The sequence below is a fragment of the Halichoeres trimaculatus genome, unplaced genomic scaffold (assembly GCF_033239565.1).
Source record: "Halichoeres trimaculatus isolate MK-OKI-2021-1 unplaced genomic scaffold, fHalTri1.1 fHalTri1_scaffold_21, whole genome shotgun sequence".
Classification (NCBI taxonomy): domain Eukaryota; kingdom Metazoa; phylum Chordata; class Actinopteri; order Labriformes; family Labridae; genus Halichoeres; species Halichoeres trimaculatus.
In genome coordinates this window covers 13352011-13374961 of record NW_027437199.1, presented here as the reverse complement: position 1 = coordinate 13374961, position 22951 = coordinate 13352011, and the positions used below count along the sequence as shown (strand labels likewise).

The 22951-nt window shown below is 39.6% G+C and overlaps 1 protein-coding gene across 11 annotated transcripts in view; it reads right to left on the bottom strand.

The window, feature by feature from the left end:
• The window catches only part of nav3 (neuron navigator 3), a 526882-nt gene that overhangs the window by 114016 nt on the left and 389915 nt on the right, over nt 1-22951 (bottom strand). For all 11 annotated transcript variants that reach the window (XM_074698217.1, XM_074698218.1, XM_074698210.1 and 8 more), the window contains 2 exons: nt 14335-14403; nt 3128-3270 (listed from right to left, as the gene is read on the bottom strand). In XM_074698217.1, the coding sequence (XP_074554318.1) occupies nt 3128-3270; nt 14335-14403 (212 nt within the window). The remainder of the gene's footprint in view (nt 1-3127; nt 3271-14334; nt 14404-22951) is intronic.

Sequence of the window (22951 nt, the reverse complement as noted above, 5' to 3'; positions counted from 1 at the left end):
CTGAGACAGCGCGACGGCCCTCAGGCAGATCAGACATTAATGAAAGAGGCTACGAGTGTGTGTGTTTGTGTATGCATATTTGTGTGTCCAGTCAATTAACCCCATCTTTAGGGACCCCACCCCTCCCAGCAACCACCCCAAACCCTCTCTCCTCCCTGTTTTTCCGTCCCCACCCTGGGGGCTGTTTTGCAGCGCCACCACACTTTTAACCGAGCGGTGACTTGTGGTTTCCATAGCAACAGACTCTTCTAGTTTTTTTTTTACCCTCTGTTTTTTCCTCAGTGGCCGAGAAAAGAAATGTCACCGCTTCTGGGCGGTGGTAGACCCTCTGCTAACAAAAGCACATCACAGAAACACGACTGGTGTTCAACAACATGACTGAAACCAAAAACCTGGCCAAATCAAGCTGTCTGTGAGTTTGAGATGTCACAAACATAGTAATGCAAATAACCATTTAATATCAACTTGTCAATTGAAACCAGTCCCCTGTGTACCAGCAGTTACTTGTCTTAACATCCGGAGCTTTTGTTGTAAAGCTGTGACCATGATGTAATCTAAAGAGGGGGTATTGTGCTCTTTTTAGGCTTTATACCATCCCTCTGGTACCCCCTAGAAGATTAACATGTTGTACATATCAATGAAATCTTAATTGTTCTCACACCGGTGTTTCAGAAAGCCTTTATTTCAGCCTATGTTTAAAATGTTGTTTTGAATATTATTTTTATAACCACCACCAAGGACGTTATATTTTGGGGAGAATTTGTTTGTCTGTGAACAAAGTAACTCAAAAAGTTACCAACAGATCTTTATGAAATTTTCAGGAAATGTTCAAAATGGGACAGGGAAGAAGGAATTAGAGTTTAGAGGTGATCCAGATAGTGCTGTTTTCACCATATGTGTTTATAACTCCATGATGGATGGTCGGATTGCTTTACAAAACAATACAAGATAAGGTCACCATCATTTCTGACAGATATAAAAGTACGATCCAGATCCTGGCAATATTCTGGATACTAAGATCTAGAATATGAAATATGTACTGGGTCATCATAATTTTCAACACTGTCAGGTAACAAATTATGGTACAAACCTGCAACTAACACCAAATTGTAGCAGACAGTCTGCTGAAAGGGAGTATAACATTAAAGTAGGACTAAAGTGCTGGTGACAATCACAATATGCTTGGCAGAGGTCTGCGCTCTCTGAGTGCTCTTCTGGTGTCATTTCAGCTTCTTTTTAAAGCTCCCCACTCCATAAACACCCTTTTCTCAGCCTTCTGGAGGCCTGTTGGGGGCAGAGCTATGAGCAAACCTTGGTGGTTTAGACACGATTCTCCAAGAGATCCTGCACTACTTTTATTTGGACGGCTTTGACCAGTTTGCAGAAAGATTCTGCAAAGTCTACAACAAATGTATCGGCTATATAGCAGTTTGAAAGTCTACATTTGTTGTAGTTTGTCTTCTGACATTTTTAGCGATCATTTGTAAATAACACAATGCAATGTCTGTCAAGCTCAACAGACCACTGCAAGCATATGAAGTGAATATTGACTCCATCCAAATCAATTTGTTCATCTTTTTGAAACAGTTGTTCTGCAATGAAGACTCCTTTTATTTTTATTTTTTTATTATTTTTTTTTAAAACAAACATGAGTCAAAAAGAGATGCTGTGACAGAAGCAATCCAAGCGAAGAATCTGAAGATTAAGGACTGATGAAAAGTAATCAGGGATGGAGGAATAGCCTTCTTGAATTTAATAGAAAACTAAAACCACGTGTTTGTATGTAGAAAATAGAGGCATTTAGAGTGATAGGCTAAAGTGGTCAGTGCAGCATGAGACAGGAAACAAAAAAGTGACTCTGTAGAGAACAAAATGAACTCCAGGAGATGTTTTAACAGGCAGTGGGACACACTTCCTGTATCTGTTTCTGTCTCCTGCTTTATCTGCTACCTGCTTTTTGCCCAGAAGGCTCCAGTCTGCATCACTGACATTTCAGCACAATTGATTTTCCTTCCCTTTTTTTGACTTTGGCCCAAAACACTGTTTCATCTCTCCTGCAGTGAAGCTCCAACCTCTCATCTCTCTGCAAACTCCAGGTTTGTCTTCTGACAGGACTACGGAAAAGGATGTAACCATCGTTTAGACACAAAAGATTTACTCAAGATATTTCATCAGATGGCTGATTAGTTAATATACGCATGGTGGCTTTTATCAGTTGTTCCACATTTTTAGGAGTGTTATGGTACACTTTGTGCACCTTTAAGGTAGGATTAGACATAATAGGTAAAGACAGCCACTAAAAGAGAGATTTGTCCCTTATTTTTCCCCTAAATGATGGCCCTCACTGAACCTCTCCTCTACCTTTATCACCTCCTATTGATTCCCTCTAAGCTCACTGACTAAATCCTGCAGTGTTTTCGCTCAGAGGATGAACGTTCTTCAAGATTAAACCAAGATCTCTTTGGTGAGGAAACATGCTATGGTCTCACACCCTGAATGCTAAAGCAGAGGTGTGTGAGTATTGTATCATTTACTCATCGGGAGCGGCTCTAATTATTATAACTGCATGTGCCAGAGAGTAATGAGTACTCTTGTCAAAGTGCCAAGAGGAAATCTCAAAGCTATTATAAATAAAGTGAGTGAGCAAATCGCAAATATTTAATCTAATTAAAACATTGTGGGCTGATATTTCTCCTTTCTCCACAGACAGCAGCTGTTAAAACAAAAAAAAATGTTGATGAATTATAAACCACATACAGAATTTTGACTTTAAGCTATGCTGAGACTCTTCTCTGAAAAGCATAATCACTCTCATTAGCTTGATCATGCTTGACAGAGAAGTGCTTTGAATTTATCCCCACAGTCGTCTTTTAAATGTGACTTTCCACGCTGTGAGGTTTTGTTGCCACTTTCACTTTGACGGCAGCCATTGTAACAGGTTTCTTATGACAAACTGGGGATGATTCAGCAGACTGGTTTGTTTATGGAGGGACTGGGCTTTTCTGCAGCCCTCAGCTTGTCTGTCTGAGTCAGTGGCGCCACCAAGTGGATGGGATGGAGAATGTAAAAAGCATGACCCTGCTTTTGGACTGAGTGCCGGTTCAAAGAGCTGCAGCATGGGCCTCACCTCTGTCGTTGCCGCTGGCATACTGAAGAGGCTTGCTCTTGTCGATGCTGTTGAAGCTCTGGCTGCGGCGGTTGAGGTTGGAGGATCCCGGGCTCCGGGAGGCCCCGCTGCCAGCAGCAGGAACTCTGGAGGGTCCTGGCAACCTGCAGGAGTGGAAGAAGAAGAAAGGGTTCAGAGTAGTTCTGCAGAAAGAAAGAGACTTTCTGATGGTAGAAAGCCCAGTGTGAGTGTGTGACCCACGACAAAATTTATTGTCCTGTGAGATTATCTTTGTCCTTATTCACCTGATTTCTTACTGGAGCCCGGAACAAGGCTGTTGCTGAATAAAATCACATCTTTATCAATTCAAAAGCTTTATATTTGGTTTACTTCCAACATGTTTTCAAGTCTAACCTCACCTCACATCCAGATTTGATAAGTGTGGTGATACATATTTATGTTTCAGATTTAAGAGATCAGATTCAGTTTACGTTTTTTGACCTTGTGAGTTATTAAATCTGATTTGACACAATTACAAAACCCCTGTAGAATAAATGACACAAAAGACCCAGAATGAAACAAACAAAACAGAAAAAATGTATTATTTGTGAGAATCTTTTTGGGTCATCAGGGGCCCAATAACACAGATAACAGCCAGTATTTATTCATCTGAAAGAAATTACACTAAGAACAAAAACAAAACTAGAAAAGCACTCAGAGAGCGCAGAGCTCCGCTAACCATATTGTGATTGTCACACAACACTTCAGTCCTACTTTAATGTTATACTCCCTTTCAGCAGACTGTCTGCTACAATTTGGTGTTAGTTGCAGATTTGTATGATAATTTGTTACCTGACAGTGTTGAAAAGTATGATGACCAAGTACATATTTCATATTCTGGATCTTAGTATCCAGAATATTGCCAGGATCTGGATCATACGTTTACATCCATCAGAAATTATGGTGACCATGTCTTGTATTGTTTTGCAAAGCAATCTGAACATTTATTGTGGAGTTATATACAAATATGGTGAAAACGGCCCTATCTCACAATGATAAAGAATCCTTTAAAAAAAGACGGTGATCCGGATCACCTCCCAGATTTAATCACTTCTTTCTTATTCTATTTTTAACATTTCCTGCCAATTTCATCAAGATCTGTCTGTTACTTTTTGAGTTATGTTGTTCTCAGACAAACAGACAAACTCTCACACAAACAAAACCACCTTAGTCGAGGTAACAAGAAATATTCAAAACAAAGTGAAATATGGTGTTGCAATTTTTTCATCCAAACATTTCCACAAGTCTATATGCAACATGTAATGTAAGTATAACTTTTTTCTTCATAGAAAGTGTCTGAGAAGTTGAGCTTAGGGCGATTTTAGTGTAATTGACAGAAATCTTTTCCATAGACCTTACTCTAACCTTACCTCACTCAAAAGTTCCTCTTTGTGTTTCTGCTGACAGTGTGTCTGGCTGAGCTTCAGCAGATGGATAGTGACACAAAGAGGGAACCTGAAAGGCTGTAACTTTGGGAGCTATCCATCTGATTTCTATCCTTCAGACTGCTGACTGAAACAAATCTAACAGTTATGGACCAGAGTGCTTTTAATATTTATATGAGTGTAGTTAAAAAAAATATTAAACAAAATGTGAACCCATCCTTTAAATTTGAAGTCAGAAACCCTGCCAGCAGTAATAACAAGCTTCACTTCAGACTCAAAAGGACCTGAAGGAGACTCAGCCTGAGCTGAACTGTATAGGGTCCATATAACAAGGCTCACTATGAGCTGAAAGAGTTCCTCCATTGTGACCCAAGGCTCTGTGTGTGTCTGTGTATAAGATGAAGAAAGATCAGGAGAGTGTGTTAGACACAGTGTGTGTTCCCTAGCGGGCTGAGGAAAAGGATGAAAGGAGGAGGTGATCTTTGACTTTTAGTGGAACTACGTGACAGAAATGGGAATAACACAAAAAGTTTGCTTTATGACGAGTTTATTAAGGTCTGCCAGCAGCCACTGAGGAAAAAGTTGGAGAGAGCAGATGAAAATGGAGTGAGTCCTGAAAGCTGTTTCAGGCAGGCCAGTCAAGCTGCTCAGCTTTCAACTTTACTATTCCTCTTTCTCACAGTCACCTGGTAGGTAAGGCAGTCTGTTTAAGCTACAGTGTTTCTAGTCTCTGCCTCTTCTTTGCCAATGCCACTGCTGACCTGAGCCAGACCCATGCTTAAACTTTCAGCCCCCAGCCCCGTCCTCAGGTGTGCTTTTGAACAGTCTCACTGAGAAATGGTCAATCTGAAATATGGATGTCCTTACCAAATGTTTGTTCTGTATCTAACCAAGTGTGATCTGCTTGGGTGGGGTGAGTCCACTGGAAAAAAACTGAAATCTTATCAAGTGGATTTGTCTTTTATTTTGTAGTAGAAAATGTCTTTTTAGACCTTATTTGAGCCAAATTCACCAGTCCAGAAAAATGTCTTATTTCAAGTTGTTTTAAGACAACAAGAGAAAATTGATCTGCATTAAGACATTATTCTAGTTTTAAGCAAATATTTTCCATCACGTTTTTCTTGTTCTATTGGCAGATTTTTTACTTGTTACAGGCAATTCAGACCTTATTTTTGTATTAAACAACTTTAAAACAGATATTTGTCTTGATTGACCAGTTCAATTAGGCTTTTATCAAGTATAACAATACAATTTTTTACTTAAAATGAACCAAAAACACTTGATAAGATTTCAGTTTTTTGCAGTGTAGATATACTGAAGTTGATTTGCTAGCCAATAATGGTGAAAGTTTGGTGCATTGAGTCCACCTAATTCTTTTGGTTCCTCAAGTGTGGCCAGTTTGATTCTTGGGGGTTTATTTTTCTAGTAAAATTTATTGATAGTTGAATCAAGAGAGTTACACCAGGAGATAGGAGATTGTTGTTTATTGTTTTGACTTGTGGGATGAAATTCAGGCTGATTTATTCTGACAGCCTGGTGGGAATGTGAATGCCTTAATAGGTGATGTGACTTGTACTGGAGGGGATGGGTGATGTAAGGGCTGCCACATCCAGACTGTTGGTGTTCTATGGAACTATGGAGGATGTGTTCCAGTTGATAGAGTAGTCTGAGATATGAGGAAATGAGGTTATGACTTTGGTTACTTCTCGTAGTGATGGTTGTGGATTCTGAAGAAAGAGTAACATATCGTCTGCATAGAGACTGATGTCATGGTGCATGTTGGGGGTTTGGATTCCATTTATCTGTTTAAGCTACAGTATTTCTAGTCTCTGCCTCTGCTTTGCCAATGCCACTTCCAGCCCCAGCGTCAACCTACAAGCTCCAACCACAGGGGGTCTAAGATATGATGTCATCCCTCCTTAATTTCTGCATGTTTTATTAGTCTGACGTGCAAAACACAAACAGTGTTGTGAAATAACACTTTGAGTAATACAACTTTAACTTATTTACTGCCTGGAACAGAATCAAGCTGAAGCCATCCAACAGCTTTTAACTGTCTCCTCTCACTCAGTCATCCTCCCACATGTATACTCTCTGTGCATTTCTTTACCTCAGCTGACTCTATGTACAGGAAAAAAGGCTCACACACGCACACCTACTAAGAAGCTTTGTGTTTCCACTCACTCTTCCTACATCTTCTCACACACAACACACTCTCACATAATCTTTTTCTCTCGACAGAGTCAAAGCCGCTGGTGTCAAATGTTGATTTACCATGCTGCAGCTGGAGGATTTTCACAACTCCAGTGAGAGCTTTCAAAGAATTATCTCATCAAAAACCTGTTGTTGTTCTACAATAACTTTACATTTTTTGTGTGTTTTGCCAAATGTTTTCACACATCTGTTCCTTTGTGAGTAATTTCTATAACAGATTTAACATCTGGGTCACGGATTGTTGTAGATTTTATGTCATCTTGGATCAGTTATGACCATAAATCTGAAAACTATTGTGTTTTTGACAGGGACTGCTTATATGACTAAATTCCAAGATAACAAATCATGTCACAGTGTGCAGAAAGAGTCAAAACTCATTAAGAACAGCATCTTACAAAATGACTTAAAGATTATTTATTAGATTCCTGGCCTTTGGTCTCCAACAAAGTTACACTCTTGGTGGATGTTGAAGGTCATGGATTACTATAATCCAGCAGACTGAGACTTTGTTGTTTGAATGTTAGCGACCTTGCAGGAAGGGGCATCTATTCTGTTCTACAGTTACTGTACATGATTCTGACAGGCCATTAACAAACAATACAGGAAACGTGGATGTACTGTGCTCCTGATCACATCACCCTGGTTTCTGAACAGCTGTTTGAAAGCCAATAACAGTGGTTACCATATTGACAATGCTGACATAACACCAAAGACAAGAGGGGGCACCTAGCCTCCTAGCAATTAGTAGGCAGCTAAAGTACCAAGCCCGATCAACCTGCTTCTTGTACCAGGCTGTAAACAGGTTCAGCTCTGAGAGATGAATGACTTGGAGATGGGGCATGTACAGACATAACCGCGGGGCATAGGTAGAAAATTTGATGAATCATGCTGTCCTTCTAACCTTTGTTGCTTAATCAAATGTGTTTGGTTAATTTGAGTGAGCTAAGAAAGCTCCCTTTGACACTTCAGGGTCAGACAAGCCTTTTCTGCTTTGCTTTGGGACTCCTGCCCATTTCACTCTGCTAGAACACACTGCTCATACAGTGGGACAAAAAAGTAATTAGTATGCCACTGATTTTGCAAGTTCTCCTACTTAGAAAGATGAGAGAGGTCTAATTTTCATCAGAGGAACACTTTAACTACGAGAGACAAAATTAAAAAAAAAAGAAAAAAAATTGGAAATCACATTGTAGATTTTTCAAAAATTTATTTGTAAATTATAGTGACAAACAAGTATTTTGGCACCCACAAACAAGCAAGATTTCTGGCTCTCACAGACCTGTAAGCTCTTCTGTCCTCCACTCGTTACCTGTACTAATGCACCTGTTTGAACTTGTTAGACACTAGGAATGCACCGATCCGATCCGATCCTGGTGTCTGCCCTGATCCAACCCCTCAAAGCTGGATCAGGTATCGTGGGAAAGGATCGGTCCAAACTTGACACTAAGGCTAAACTATGATTTGGTCTACTTAAATAAATGTCAACCCCAGTTATCCCGTATGTACTCATTTTTGTCTTTTACTCAAAACAGTACCAGTCTTACCCCCCAGTAGAGCATGCAGGTTATTATTTAACACCGGTGCTGGATCAAGATCAGTATGGGTCGATACCCAAAGCCCAGGTATCAGTATTGGTATTGGGACCACAGCCTCAAACAGTCAGACTCCGAACTCAACCATGGCCAAGACCAAAGAGCTGTCCAAGGACACCAGGAAGAAAATTGTAAACCTGCACCAGACTGGGAAGAGTGAATCTACAATAAGCAAGCAGTTTACATTTACTGTTACTGTACATTTTCCCTGGTATTTATGACACAGAAACTTCATACCTGATATATACTACAAAATTAGACCACATTTGCTGCTAGGTGCCATTATTTAATACTAAACTGATTAACATGCCTAAGTTCTTTTTTAGTCCCAAACTTAAATATCCTGGGATGAAGTTTCTATATATGATATTTTTTTGGAATCCAAATCTACTCAAAGTGAGTGTTTGGCTTATAAAACTTAAATAATGTGGATTATTTCTTGCTGGACATTCCTTGTATATAACCACTATCATGACAGTTTTATTCAACCTGATTTTGCACATTTAGGTTTGCACAGAGCCCTTTATGTGACACAGAGATGCTCAGACTGCCACAGCCAAGAAGTCACAAAATTGTTCATTAATATGCACTGTTTGAGTTTAAATAGCTTGTTTGCATATCATGATTAATGCAGGAGAGAAAAGAAAAGAAAAATCACAGAGAAAGATCGTAACAAAGCAGCAGCAAGCGAGGATTGAAGGTATGTAACACTCCAACAAATGGGTGCTGAGTGAAGACTTAGCTTGCATCACAGGGCCTGTGGTGTTTCTGTTTATAGCCTGGTCTTTGTAAGTCGTTAGGAGGGAGAGCAGCTCGAATGGATTCAAACAACTTGGTGTCTTTCTGTCTCCTTGCCTGAAAGCTGTCGTGATGTCCTTTGGTAAAGATAATTGATTTGCTACGCTGGATATGTCACACGCGTCTGTATCACAGATGGAGCCGAGATGTCGGGGAGGAATGTTTCTTTTAAAGTTGAAACCAACAGCAAGAATAAAAACGTTTGTTTCACAAGTTGTGTTTTCTATTTCAGGGCTTAAAAATGTGCAGCTTGGATAAATGCACTTTTATCTGTGTCCTTAAAAAGTGGACTATGATGAAGCTTAGATAGGAAAAGAAGAGTTTGGTCAAGTCAACTTTATCTCACTGATTCTGACAGTCTATGAAAGCATTCAACAGCAAAACAAAAACAAAACAGAAAAACATGAAAAAGCATTAAATGGGAAGTGATTTGAAATTCCTGAAGCCAGACAGCCTAACACTGGTAAGAGTGACAGATCCATGTGCCTTAAATTCACACACAGACACAGACACACACACTCACACACTCACACACACACACACACACTGCTCACAGTTGCTGTAGGGCTTCAAGCTCCCACAGGTACAATCAACAAAAAAAGAGAACAGAGGAGGAAAGAGACCAAACAATTAGAAGAAAAAACTTGGAAGAAAGGAAAAAGAACAAAGGAAAGAACTGAGGAAACGGGAGTGAAAGAGAAGTAGATGCAAAAAGGGCGATATTTAGAGGAAAAAAACACACACAGAAGCTACAAACCCTGGCAAGAGAAAATGAGAGATAAACAGAAGGAAAATGAGGGTGAGATTGAGGCAATTCAGATGGAAATCGGAGGTAAACCCTTTTATCATGAGAGCCTTTCATCTTTCAAAACACATGTTTGATGATGCATCAGCAGAATGAAGCCAACTCAGAGTGAAAAAAGATCCTATTGCAGGACACTGACTTTGTTTGAGATCAGTCTTTGGACTCACAAGATTTCCAGCTTCATATCAAGGTCAAAAAAAGAAAGAAAACTGGACAAACAATGACGCAGCACATTGCTCTAAATGTTTAGTTCTGCAACTCAGGTTTTGTGAGTGTGTTTAGAGACTCAAAGCATGACCTTCTTAAATCTATAAGCTGTAAACGCTACAGTTCTCCTAAGTGCAGCAGGTCTACAATTCACACCATCAGCAGGGCAAGGCCAAAGCCACCAAAGACTAATCAATATAGACAGATACCATGAGCATGCAGTCAAACATCACCACCTGCTGTGAAGATGATGAACTCTCATAGGGCAGTAACAAGATTTCATCCTTTTAGAACAACAAACAGATGTACAACAACAAAGGATTAGATATTAATTAGGGCTTTCGATCAATTAAAATATTACATCACAATTAAGTGTTTGATTGTTCAAAGTTAACTGGTAGTTGATCTCAAAATGGGGGCTGGGAGCTTAAAGAGACAGCAGCTAAAACTGATTGTTTCTGACAGAGGCTGAAATAAGGATTTCCTTAAACACCGTGTAGGCAAATAAGGAACGTTTTTTGTTGTTGTTTGGTTTTGTTAATCTGTTAATCATATCAAACTATTGTGGTAGTTCCGGAAATACAGAATAAAACCTAAAAAGCCCAATACACCCTCTATCTAAACATCCTGATCCAGGTGTTTCTAAAACCTTCCTTTGTTTTCCAAACCATGCTTTGCATATTTTCCACTGTTCCAGGCAGCCTTTGATTTACATTCATAAAATAATTAAATGTAAGTCAATAAAAAGACTCTAAAAACATTTACTGAAACACCCATAAATTTGAACCCCATTGTACTGGATAAAAACACAGGTGAAGCTGAATAGTTTGCTGACTGAGTTCATACAGAAACGAATAGATTTCAATGGCAGTCTGAAACTTTTGGACCATCTTTACCTGCCTGCAGTTATATTTGATCAGCAAAGATGTTTCAGATAGTTCATTTGTACTTAATGAGCTATAACTTTCAAACACCCTGATATGATCTTCAACTTAATGGCATTTTCTCGCCATCAGCAGAGTGTATAGATGCTAAGCATAAGTGACCCCAGGGAAAGTTAAAGCATCCAGCCCTGGCAGCATGTGCTTAGTAAAGCTGTTATAGCTGCTCAGGTGTGTTCATTAGAAAAGCCAAGGAGAAGATTTTAGGCATAGGAAAGAAACGATTACCATTAAGGAAAAAGGGGACCATCATGAGGGGTTCAAAAATGCAAGAGAAGCACAATAATGGTCCTGAATAATCTCTGGGTGCTCATTCAAGCACAAAAATATGAAACCGGGGAAACTTTTTGTCTTGGACTGTATTTCCATAATTGTGCAGACTTAGCTGCAACCAAACTGACCGCTTTATATTTCAACATTTACAATTTCAAGAGAAGCACTCATTTGACGAGGTATCATGTATTTTGAGAGTGAAATAACAAAATTCTGCAATATTTATGTTTGCCCAGGTTGAAAACCCATACAAATATAAGAGTCTATGAGTAAACTGAAGGAAGGTGGTTTCTTGAGCTCTGGCTAAGGAACAGAGTGACTCACACAGAGCATAAAAACACCTATAACTCCAGCACCTTGGGGGTATTACACTACACCGCATTCAGCACAGTATGAGGGAGAGGAACATCAAGTGTTTCCCTTTTTAGTACTTTCTTGCTGCAGGGATAGAAGACTAGACAAGTCATGGTGATTAAAAATAACCACTCAGATTGCAAGAAGGCAAATTAATGAAGCAACCACGATTGTACAGCAACAGAAGAGTTGTTATACTTTCCTGACAAACTGGCCGCCTAGACAGGTTTTCTGTTTAAAGCATGACTGTGAACCCTTGTATGTGAAAGAATTGGTGAGCTATTTCTGCAAAGTAGCAGCAGTTAGGTTTGTTGTCAGTGATGTGAGAGGGCAGATTACCACCCAAAGGGCTTGGGGTGCTGGCTGCAGCATTTTTGCCATAGCTCAGGGGCGGCTGGAGAGGAGTTATTTGCCAGCATGGTGGTTCCCACTGCCTCTGAGCTTGAGCAAATGCTGCAAGCATCAGACAACTGGACTCTGGGGTGTGCACAGTCTGTTGAGTGTCTCATGTATAGATCCCTCTTTTTGCCCATTTGATATTTCACTGACCCTTGGTAGTTGCTTAAATACATACTTGTATGAAATTGAATTTATCTAAAAGGTCAGTGGCCCTCTGTATGTTTATGATAAAGAAAAGCCAACAAGTGACTCAGAGCACAGCAGAAAGTGTAGTGCTATGACTGCTTGCTGCAGTCCAGAGTTTGGCAGTACAAAGAGTGTCATTATATCGTCTAGTAACTTGTTTAGCTGCAACTTCTGAGCCAAGATGTGTAAAAGGGTTGCTCCCAGAGGACACATTACTTCCCTTTCACTTATAAAGTAAAGGACTGCACTGAGACATGTATTTACACTGGGAATAAATTACCTGTGTTTTGTGACTTAAACTTTTTGGGGCAAAATGTGATCACTGTGTATATGCAGTGAAATTCCCAGAGACCACTGGTTAGTCGGATCATGCGGGGATCACTGTAACATCTCTTCTATGCCAGTTACAATAAAAGTTGATGGAAGTTCGTGCTTCTTTTTGCCCTTAAATATCTCCCTGGTTCCTGTACATAAAACTCAAAGAGTTTCTCTTTGGCCACTGACGAATTGAAGTTCAGCTTTATTCAATTTCACAACAGAACTGTCAAGAGGAGGATTTATTTGAGTTTTTGGAACAAAAATAAATAAATAGAATAAAATAAAATACATTTACTTTGCTAACTAAAAATTGCTGCCTTGGGTGGTTGGATCAACTGTGTTTCAGTATGACTTTGGTGTGTTAAATTGATGAAGACAAGTAATGCAATCTTTCAGTAAACATTAGGGGTGGGAGAAAAAAATTGAAATACAATGTGTCGTTTTTTTTTTTTTTGTTTTTTTTTTTTAATTTGACAATATCAAAATCCGGATTCTTTGTCAAAAAAACAACAACTTTTTTTTTTTCAAATTCATTTTTCTTTATTCCAGTCTTTGTTTATAAACTGGATTGGAAAAAAGTTACCACTTTTCTCCAGCAGAGGATCAAATGTTTCGCTCTAACTCACGTGATGTGCATTGTATGGGAAAATTTGCCACCTGATATGGTCTGTAGACATTTTCATCATTATTTAACTTTTTTCCCATGGCCTGTTGTTAAGAAAGCAAACCAAAACAATTGCAAAAATCATAACTATCGAAGAATCGCAATTTAAATCGAATCAGCGCCAAAAAAGTCGTACTAGAATCGAATCGTGAGAATAGCACATCACCCCAGCTCGAATTAACATATTATCTTTAAAAATGAACTAGTAGAGACAGATGAGAACTGGAATCTCTTGCTTAAAACTGTAATATAGCAGTACGGCTGTCAGCTGTGTTTGGTTAAAAGCAAAAGGTGCGTAATATTCAACTAGAGAGTTATATAGACAAATAAACTTTAAATACACTGGACCAGTTGAACTGCTTGAAGACAAAGGGTTGTGACAGAATTGGAGAATTGCAAAAGGATGTTGACTTACCTGTGAAATGCAATACGGTACACTACAATGAGTAGTTACAGCATTATCTTTCAATGTTAGGCCTTGGTGCAAGCTTGAACCGTCAGATTGCTAACTGGACTCTGACCTCTGCAGGGTAGGGGACCAGACTAAGGATGGCTTGATAGACTGAGCTCACAATATAATCATGGTTCATGATGCTTACCTTACAATAAGATTTTATCACATTTTATATTAAGTAACCCTGCGTTACTTAAAGCTGAAAAGAAAGGAATGCCTCATAAAATGTACTAATTGTGATGCTTTTATTTTGATTTCTTAGCCCTTTAACCTACATTGATTTATTTATTTTTTTATATATCAAAAGCATGCTTTTACTTTGAAAGGACTATCAACATTTAAAAAAAAATGTAACATTTCAACACTTGCCAGTAAATGTATAACAAATACTTTGGCTGTCTGTGCAGGTGTAGCCCATGTGTAGGACACACTAGAAGTGCATCCTCAAACGTCAAATCATCCCTAAAGGGTGTACAAAGGGAATCAAAGCAATGTACAGAAATTTAAGCAACAAACCCAAAACAGTCTGAGAAATATATTTAACAACATCATAAAGTCTGTATTTAAAGTATTTGTACCTTGTGTTTTTCTTCTGTGGCGATCCTATTCCACTGTGGCCCGGAGGACTTGCATATCGTGCTGTGAGACTGAGGAGAGAGCAGAGGACAGGACGAACAGACTGTTAACACAGTTCGAAAAGGAATGAGAACAGTGTCTATCTGAGCATTTCTTAATCCGTGTCTTAATGTAATAAAGTGAGTGAGAGGAGGCATTCAGAGAAAAACAGGGAGAGACAGAAGAAGCTCATAGCACACAGTGTAGCACGCCAGCACACACTTCTTTGATATCTCACATGATGGCTCCCACATGGTTATTGCCACCCGCGTATGACTAAGCCAATAACATCCCTCCATCCATTTATAGGGCCGCTGACACAAAACGGCCCAGATAACTTTCACAACCCACTTCTTGGTGGCATCATTTAAAGCAACCCCAAAAACACACAACGCACGAGGCAGAGGCGGAGGAAATGCCCATAGCAGAAGTCACCGTTTACAACCCAACACTCACTGTTAGTCACACACAGACGGGAATTAACGCAAGCTGTTTCAGACCGGCTTCTTCATTCATGCTCGGCAGGAAGTAGTTAAGCTACTTGTAGAGAGCTTTATGAACAAAGAAATGCCTTTAATCATCATCCGTCCTCCTGTAAACAATGAAAGGTTGAAGGCCAGGTGCCAGGGCTGTTGTTTACTTCTGAGTGTAAATGTTGTGAGTGGAACATCCCGTGTGAACTGAGTGACTAGCAAACCATGTGAGCTCTTCTTACTTGTTTCCAAAAACTGCAGAAACAGAGCCTCCATTGAGAGTTAGCCTAACAGTTTATTGGTCACATTTTTTAATAAATGAGTTTCTGTAAAAGACTAAAAAAAAATTGGGGGTCAGGACTTTTTGGAAAAATAAAAAAAGATAGTTCTAAAAAAACCAAACCAACAGTAATGGGCTGTTTCCTCTGGTAATGAATACATGGGAATTCATACTCCAGTGTCAAAGTTAGCATTTAAGTACAGAATCCTCCTTCTGCAATTTTTTCATACTTAGATACACACTACAGGCTGTATTCACAGATTTCTTTTGCATTGATGTGAGGTGGGATGGGCATTTCCAGTTAGGTGTTTGCTGGAGTTGACTAAAGTTTCTGTTAATGATATAGAGAGAATTTTCCAGGTATTTAGTACAACACCATGTCGAAAGAAAGACGTATAAAGATTTAAATGTACGTGTTTTTGTTTCTTTGGAGCTTTGACTGTAAGTTGCTAACACTAGCTAGCCTGAGCTAGAAGACCTACTTTCGTGTTTAAAGTTGAGAGCTTCAGCTCAATCATACTATAAAGGAAGTTAAATCATGTGTATATACCTCTGACTTAATGTGTTAATACTTTTATAAAAGGATAAGGTAAAAACAAGGCTACAAGAGATCTCCCTGAGAACCCACTAATACATAACTGTCTTACGAAATATATGCTAGCAGTTAGCATACAACGCTAAAACTTCAGTTTTAGGCAAAATATCAAATTTTATCTCTTAACACACAAACAAGTGTACTAGTCTCGCACAAGAAAGTCATTTCAAATCCATTCAACATGTTATATTGCTCTTTATCTACCAAAAAGCGATAAAGAGCACTTGGCGCTAGCTTGATGCTAACATAGAACGGGAATTCCATTAATATGCTAGTGGTTAGCATACATCAATAAAAAAATAATCCAGCAGAATATCAACTTTCATCACTGAACACACAAACAAATGTACATAACTTCCTCACAAGAGGTTCATTTTCAATACATTCAACATGTTATGTCTCTCCTACACCACACAACAGTGGTTTGGAGATGGCTGAAAAGGACACCTATGTATGATCACATGTAATCTCCTAATCTCCAAATCAGTGCGTAAAAAATCAGGCCAGTTTTGTATGATTTAACCATAAACATTTAATATAATCATTGGGTAGCATGGCGCTCTATGCTAACTGGAAGTTTACATGCCTAAGGCCTATTACAAACAAATTTTCAACAAAACTTCACAACAAACTTTTGAAGATGATTACTTAAAGATATTAACTATTGTTCAGTTCCACTCACATGTCAAAAAACACTTACAATTTAATGAAACTACTCCAAAACAAAAAGAACGCTAGGCTTTGCATTACAGAAAAAACAGTGTGTGGTTCACAGAGCTAATTTGAAACTTATAATCATACCTTTTGCTTGCTCAGTCAAGTCCATTTGGTGAAATAGCCTCAAATCATTACCTCATAATCTACATTACCATCTCAAACTTCACATTGACCAAAGCAGCAAAAGCCATGCTAAAATGGGGAGTGAAGAAGAGGCAAAATCCCAGCAGTCTGCTAAAACAGCCTTCTTCTTTTACCATGCAGAACAACTTGTTCTCTGTTTGTGATTGTGGGTTGCTGGATTGGCGTTGGTGAGGGAGAGTGGACAGGGACAAGGACAATAAACTACCTATACTGGGTGGCTGCATGACACACAGCAGTCAGCACATCTCATTTTATGCTTTGTCTGATTTTAGCATGCAGTTCTCACATCACATGAAAACTGACTGTTAGCAGCTTATGAATTATACTTTTACATTTTACAACTTAACGCATTTAACTGACACTGTGACCCAAAATGAATAAAACATGAGCTTGGCACTGAAATATCATGAGAGAACCAACAATACAAGCACTGTTACTCAAAATATCACCATCAGAAGCTGCTATTATAAGGAGTAGGGTTGTTCATGCAGCCCTTTGGCCATGACTTTAATAAAATCCCCTTGCTGATGAATATTTTGTCAGCCACTTTAGCATGCATCGTTTCTTCCTGTAATAAAGGAGAACTAGTGCAGAAGTTTTGGGCCTTTCTGAGGTGATTTTGAGTCAATATCTTGAATAAATTTCATCATTCTGCAGAATCAAACCAGCCGCCACGGGGCGAGATTGTGATATTAAATGCTTTGTTCAGAGAGGTCGAACTGTGAACGACAAGGATCTTTAAAGGTGGTGAGCAGAATATAAATAAGTTGTGTATCCGCTAAGAGTGTCTCTTAATCTTTCTGTTTCTCTACAGCCTCTCACACGGATGCACTGACACACACACACACACACACACACACACACACACACACACACACACACACACACACACACACACACACACACACACACACACACACACACACACAATCTTTCCTGTTTACTTCTCCCTTGGGACTGCTTAACTCACTGTGAAACCACCTGCAATGAAGTGCAGAGTCATTGTACATTTCTAATTGACCTTGCAGGTTTTCATGATGCGGTGTTATGCTAACGAGCTTCAGGGCAGACAGCAGAATGTACTAGAACAAGTTCAGGGCAGTTTCCCACTAAAGGAACCTTATATCATGTTATTGATGAAGAATACAATACAAAGCGGTGTGAGCACATGCTGCTGTGATGCTACCAAGGCAAAGCAGATGACCTATCACAACACAACAACACTGTGGGATTTTTTACTGTCAAGCTTTGTGAAAAGACACAGGTTAAACAAATTGGTGTTGTTTTTGAGCTGAAGTACAAGCCACTGAGCCACAGTCAATAAAAACTTAAGGACGCCCCTGCTCTCATAGGTGCTTACTTTTGATCTTGCTCTATCATCAAATATCTTTTTGCTAATCGGAGTATTGGGATCACTTAAAATCCTATCCATTAAAAACACTAAAATAGAATTACACAGACATAAAAGGGACAAGAACAGGAAGCAATTCAGTGGAAATAGAACTTATCTTAAACCTATAGATCAATTTTCTCTTAAATAATTCTGCTTAAAAAATGTTAATCTTTTCTGTCTTTATGATCATGTTAGAAGTAGTAGTGCAGTGTTGGCTTAAAGCAAGGAGAAATATGGGCTACCTGTAACACAAGCTTACAGAAGCATAATAGTGACATCAGTGTGATCAACTGTTAATGCTGTTTAAGTATCAGAAGTTAAAGGGTGAAAATATTTCCAACTTAAGACCCATCCTGACCCCTTAACCCAATCTCAGAATTTGAAAAAATACAATGACTCATATTGGCAGTGATACCCAGCTTGGAATGGTACCCAACCCACGGCCTCTGAGATCTTTTCAGTGTGGAAAAAGAGGCACAACAACACATCAGGTCAGGACCTCAGAGAGGGAATAAGGTGGTGGTTGAAAAGAGAAGAAGAGGTGTTTACAGTCTCTTTTAGACCTCTGTCTGATAGCCCATACCATACTGGATTCAATTACAGTCTAAGATAGACTTGGTAGGAGTATTAACGGTAGACACAAACTAAGTGGTTTCAGTATAAAGATGTAGTCTGACTTGGTGTGTGGCCCTTTAAAAGCACAGTCAGCACTCATTTTTTGAGCCTATGTCGAGCGCCCTTTCAGCTTATACTGTCAACTCAACAGCCACTGTGAGTGGCAGTGACAATGTGCATGTTATTTACTATGATTCGTCTTAATTGACCTCCATAAAATTTTGCGGCCTGTGGCTTTCATGATTGAGAGCTCACAAAGGAACATACAGAACCAGATGAATACCATACAGTTATCCTGAATAAATCTCTTCACTGCCAAGCCGTCAACAACCACAATCTAAACATCAAAAGTGATTTGTGGAGCCTGTTGGGCATAGGGTTGAAGGACATGAGTAACAGTGAAAGAGAAATAGTTTTTAGGAAGGCATAAATTCAGCTATTGACAGTAAGAAGAAGAGTCTTCTTTCAAAAAAAGAAAAGGGTATGAAAAGCAATGCTAGAATGCAACAAGTACTGCTAATGACTTAAGTTAGTTTTTTTTGGGGGGGTAAGATACTTCATTTGGTTCCCTGTTTTATTCTCCACTTGTTTCCTATTATGTCTATCAATCAAATAAGTGCATGAAATGACAGTGAAGATAGGATAAGTTAAGAAAAAATATATTGTGCCCGAAGGGAAATTTTTCATACAATATGATATAGAATAACATGCCTGTTGTAAAATAAATAACTAAATAAAAGCTGTGTTCACTGCGGCATTCCAGTGACGCAACACATGTCAATTAGAAAAGCAATTTCTGAAGAAATTGCGCTGTGAATGCAGAATACTGAAGCAGCTTGCGCTAAACTGTTAATGCAGAATGCTGAAGATGAATGACTGAAGTTATGTCTGAAAGTGGTTAAAAAAAGTCTTGAAAAGCTTGCGCTGAACTGCTAATACAAAATACTGTAGATAAATGACTGAAGTTATGTCTGAAAAAGTTTGAATTAAGTCTTGAAAAGCATGCTCTGAACTGCTAATGCAGAATGTTTAACATGAATGACTGAAAGTTTGTCTGAAAATGGCTGAATGAAGTCCTGAAAAGCTTGCGCTGAACTGCTTATGCAAAATGCTGTAGACAAATGACTGATCAACTGATAGCATTAAAAAGAAACAAGTGTAACTGTAGCAATATAATATGATAATTTCACATCCGTTCAACCACAATTGAACTCCACAAAAAGTTTGCTTTTTTAGTGCAGTACTGCAGTCGTCAAAGATCTCAAACGACATGAATGACAGCTACCACAGTGTTAGTGCCCCACAGCAAAAACATTCATTTTTGAGTTAGATCGACCTACAGGAGATATCTGATAATGATGTATGACAATCCAGCAAACATGCCAAATACAACCAAACCTTTTACCAGTTCATGATGCCACTGACACTAATCCATCCTCTTTAAACTGCTGTGTGTTTTCCACAAGGATCCAAACTCTGTTGCTTCAAGGTTTCCAAACACACGCACACGCACACACACACACACACACACTCTGCAAAGGCTGAAACTGTACCTAGGAGACGAGTCGGGCTTGGCCAGACTGTTTGCTCTCCCATAAGGCAAGCTGCTCTTCCTGTCGCGAGACACAGCGGTGGGCAGGCGCGAGGAGCGCCACACCACAGGGTCAACCTGCTCGCCCCGGGACATGTTGAGTTAAAGAGGGAGGGTTTGCTGTGCCCAGCAAGGCATGGGCCCCCTGCCTTCTACAGCACTGCAAACCTCTGTGGCTCCGGGCTGTCGTGAGCTGTCCAATGGGGAGTTTCCCTGAGCACACACACACAGTCACACACTTCCCATACCCTGCCCCAGAGACACCAGTCAGACCAGCAGGTGCTGTCTATAGTAAGCTCCCCATATCACAAGTGTGAATGTGCAGTAGACCAAATGTGTGTGGGTGCGCGTGTGTGTGTGTCTGTGAGACAGATGATTTGATAATTCAAAAAGCCTCACACTTTTAATTTAAAACGTCCATTCTTCTGGCTCATCTTATATTTCATGAGCTTATTCAGACATGCCAAATCTTCAGGGCCGGCTGGAGATTACAGAAATTCAGCACTGTGGAAAATTAGAATTTGAAGGGTTTTTTTTTTTTTTTTTTTTTAATAAATATGTTTAATTACATCTGCTTGTTTCCAGAGATAGATGAAAGGGAGGGAAAAGAAGTCAGGCATAAAGCTCTCTAACAAATGAATATTACATTTCTGAAATATGATACAAAGTCAACATGGGGGATATGAAGAATGCAGAAAAAGTAATGAATGACAGACTGTTTTGGAATAATTCAAACAAACTACAGACTTACAACCTGGGTGAGATAAACACTATCTTTATTGTCAGAGATATCAAAAAACATTTCCTGACAGCAAAGTGGATCACAGAAAATAACCTTAAATTAATCTAGTTTATACCATGGTCTGGGTGAATACTCGATTCTGATTGGCTGCAGGGTGTCTGTTAAAAGGTGATAATGGACACCTAGAACAGAAGTTCCGGTCAAATAGCCTGATGGTTCTAAATTACTGCCCTGGATCAAACAGTAGTTGGTAACCGTGGCAACGGAAACTTAACATTGCCTAGCTCAAAGACAGTGGACAAAATGAACAATGATTAGAGTGAATGGTGGATATTTATAAAAACAATGTAGGATAAACTTACTTTCATAATAGCACATCTAATGATCAGAGTGAATGGTGGACAATATTTTTTGCAATAAAAACGATTTAGTAAACTAGGCTTTCCGTTGACTTTGATCCTTTGAAAAAAGAATCGCATCATTCTCTGGATACACAAACCATAGAGGTGCACTTGCCCTCTGAAATCACACTTTTTTCACATAACATCAAACAATTATCTCACTTCCCTCCACTGATTAGGCCTAATACAACAACTGCTGCCGACCGAGCTGCAGGTTCCGTGGCCAGAGGAGGTTACCTTAGCAACTTGTCACAATGAGCAACATTAAATAGTCCGCTCAGCTGCTTCTTGTTTAAAACGAATGATTGTAACTGTATGAAAAAACATCAACGTGTTAATAATTGATTGAATATGTATTTCTTTCATAGGAGACCACGGTATAAGCGGGATAATGCCCGACGAGGTGTCCATTATCAGAAATTAATGGACGACGCGGAGGCATCCCTTACATGTCATTTTTATTATCATCTCATTAAGACAAATAAAATATATGAGGAAGTATCCTCTTATGACTTTGAATAAAAACAAACACTGAACATTGCTTTGTAAAGAATGTTTTTACTTGAATTTAAAATTCCACCATTTGCCTCTCCCCCTGTGATTTCACAGTGCATTGTGATGTCATAGAGGGCCTTGGCTGAGGGGTATAAGTGTATCAGAACCAGAAGCTCAGTATCTTCAGTCAAGCCAGCAGAGCAAGACGTAGAGACGCACTTGGTGAATCCTAGCATACTTGTTACTTTCACAATGGAAGGAAAAGCGCAAGGAACATGGAGGTCTGCCAGAAAAGGCAGAAACAAAACCTACAGAAGTGTTCCCACGTACCCCCAAGCTCAGGCACCTCAGTTTGAGGCAAGACCCATCGAGGTTGTTGAGGAGGAGCTGGACAACTTCTACTACGAGAGAAGTTACAGGAAAAAGAAGAACAAGAGGCAGGCCCAGGTCAACTTGGCATCATCTTTTCCTTTCCTGATTAATGATTATACCCAAGAGGAACTTGATGCAGAGGGGTGCAGAAAACCAAGAGAGAACTCTACAGTGCCTAAAACATCAACGCCTGCAAAGTCACAAAAACCTCTGCCCCAAGTTGAGCCTGAACCTCAGCCTGAACCTCAACCAGCCACAATGGAAGGGAAAGCTCAGTGGACAAGGAGGTCTGCCAGAAAAGGCAGAAATCAGACCTTCCAAAGGGTTCCCATGTACCCCCAGGCTCAGGCACCACAGTTTGAGGCAAGACCCATCGAGGTTGTTGAAGAGGAGCTGGACAACTTCTACTACGAGAGAAGTTACAGGAAAAAAAAGAACAAGAGGCAAGCCCAGGTCAACTTGGCATCATCTTTTCCTTTCCTGATAAATGATTATACCCAGGAGGAACTTGATGCAGAGGGCTGCAGAAAAGCAAGACAGGACTTCGCAGTGGTTCAAACATCCCACCCTGTAGAGTCACAAAAACCTCTGCCCCAAGTTGAGCCTGAACCTCAGCCTGAGCCTCAGCCTGAACCTCAGCCTGAGCCTCAAGCAGCCTCAATGGAAGGGAAAGCTCAGTGGACAAGAAGGTCTGCCAGAAAAGGCAGAAATCAGACCTTCCAAAGGGTTCCCACTTACCCCCAGGCTCAGGCACCTCGATTT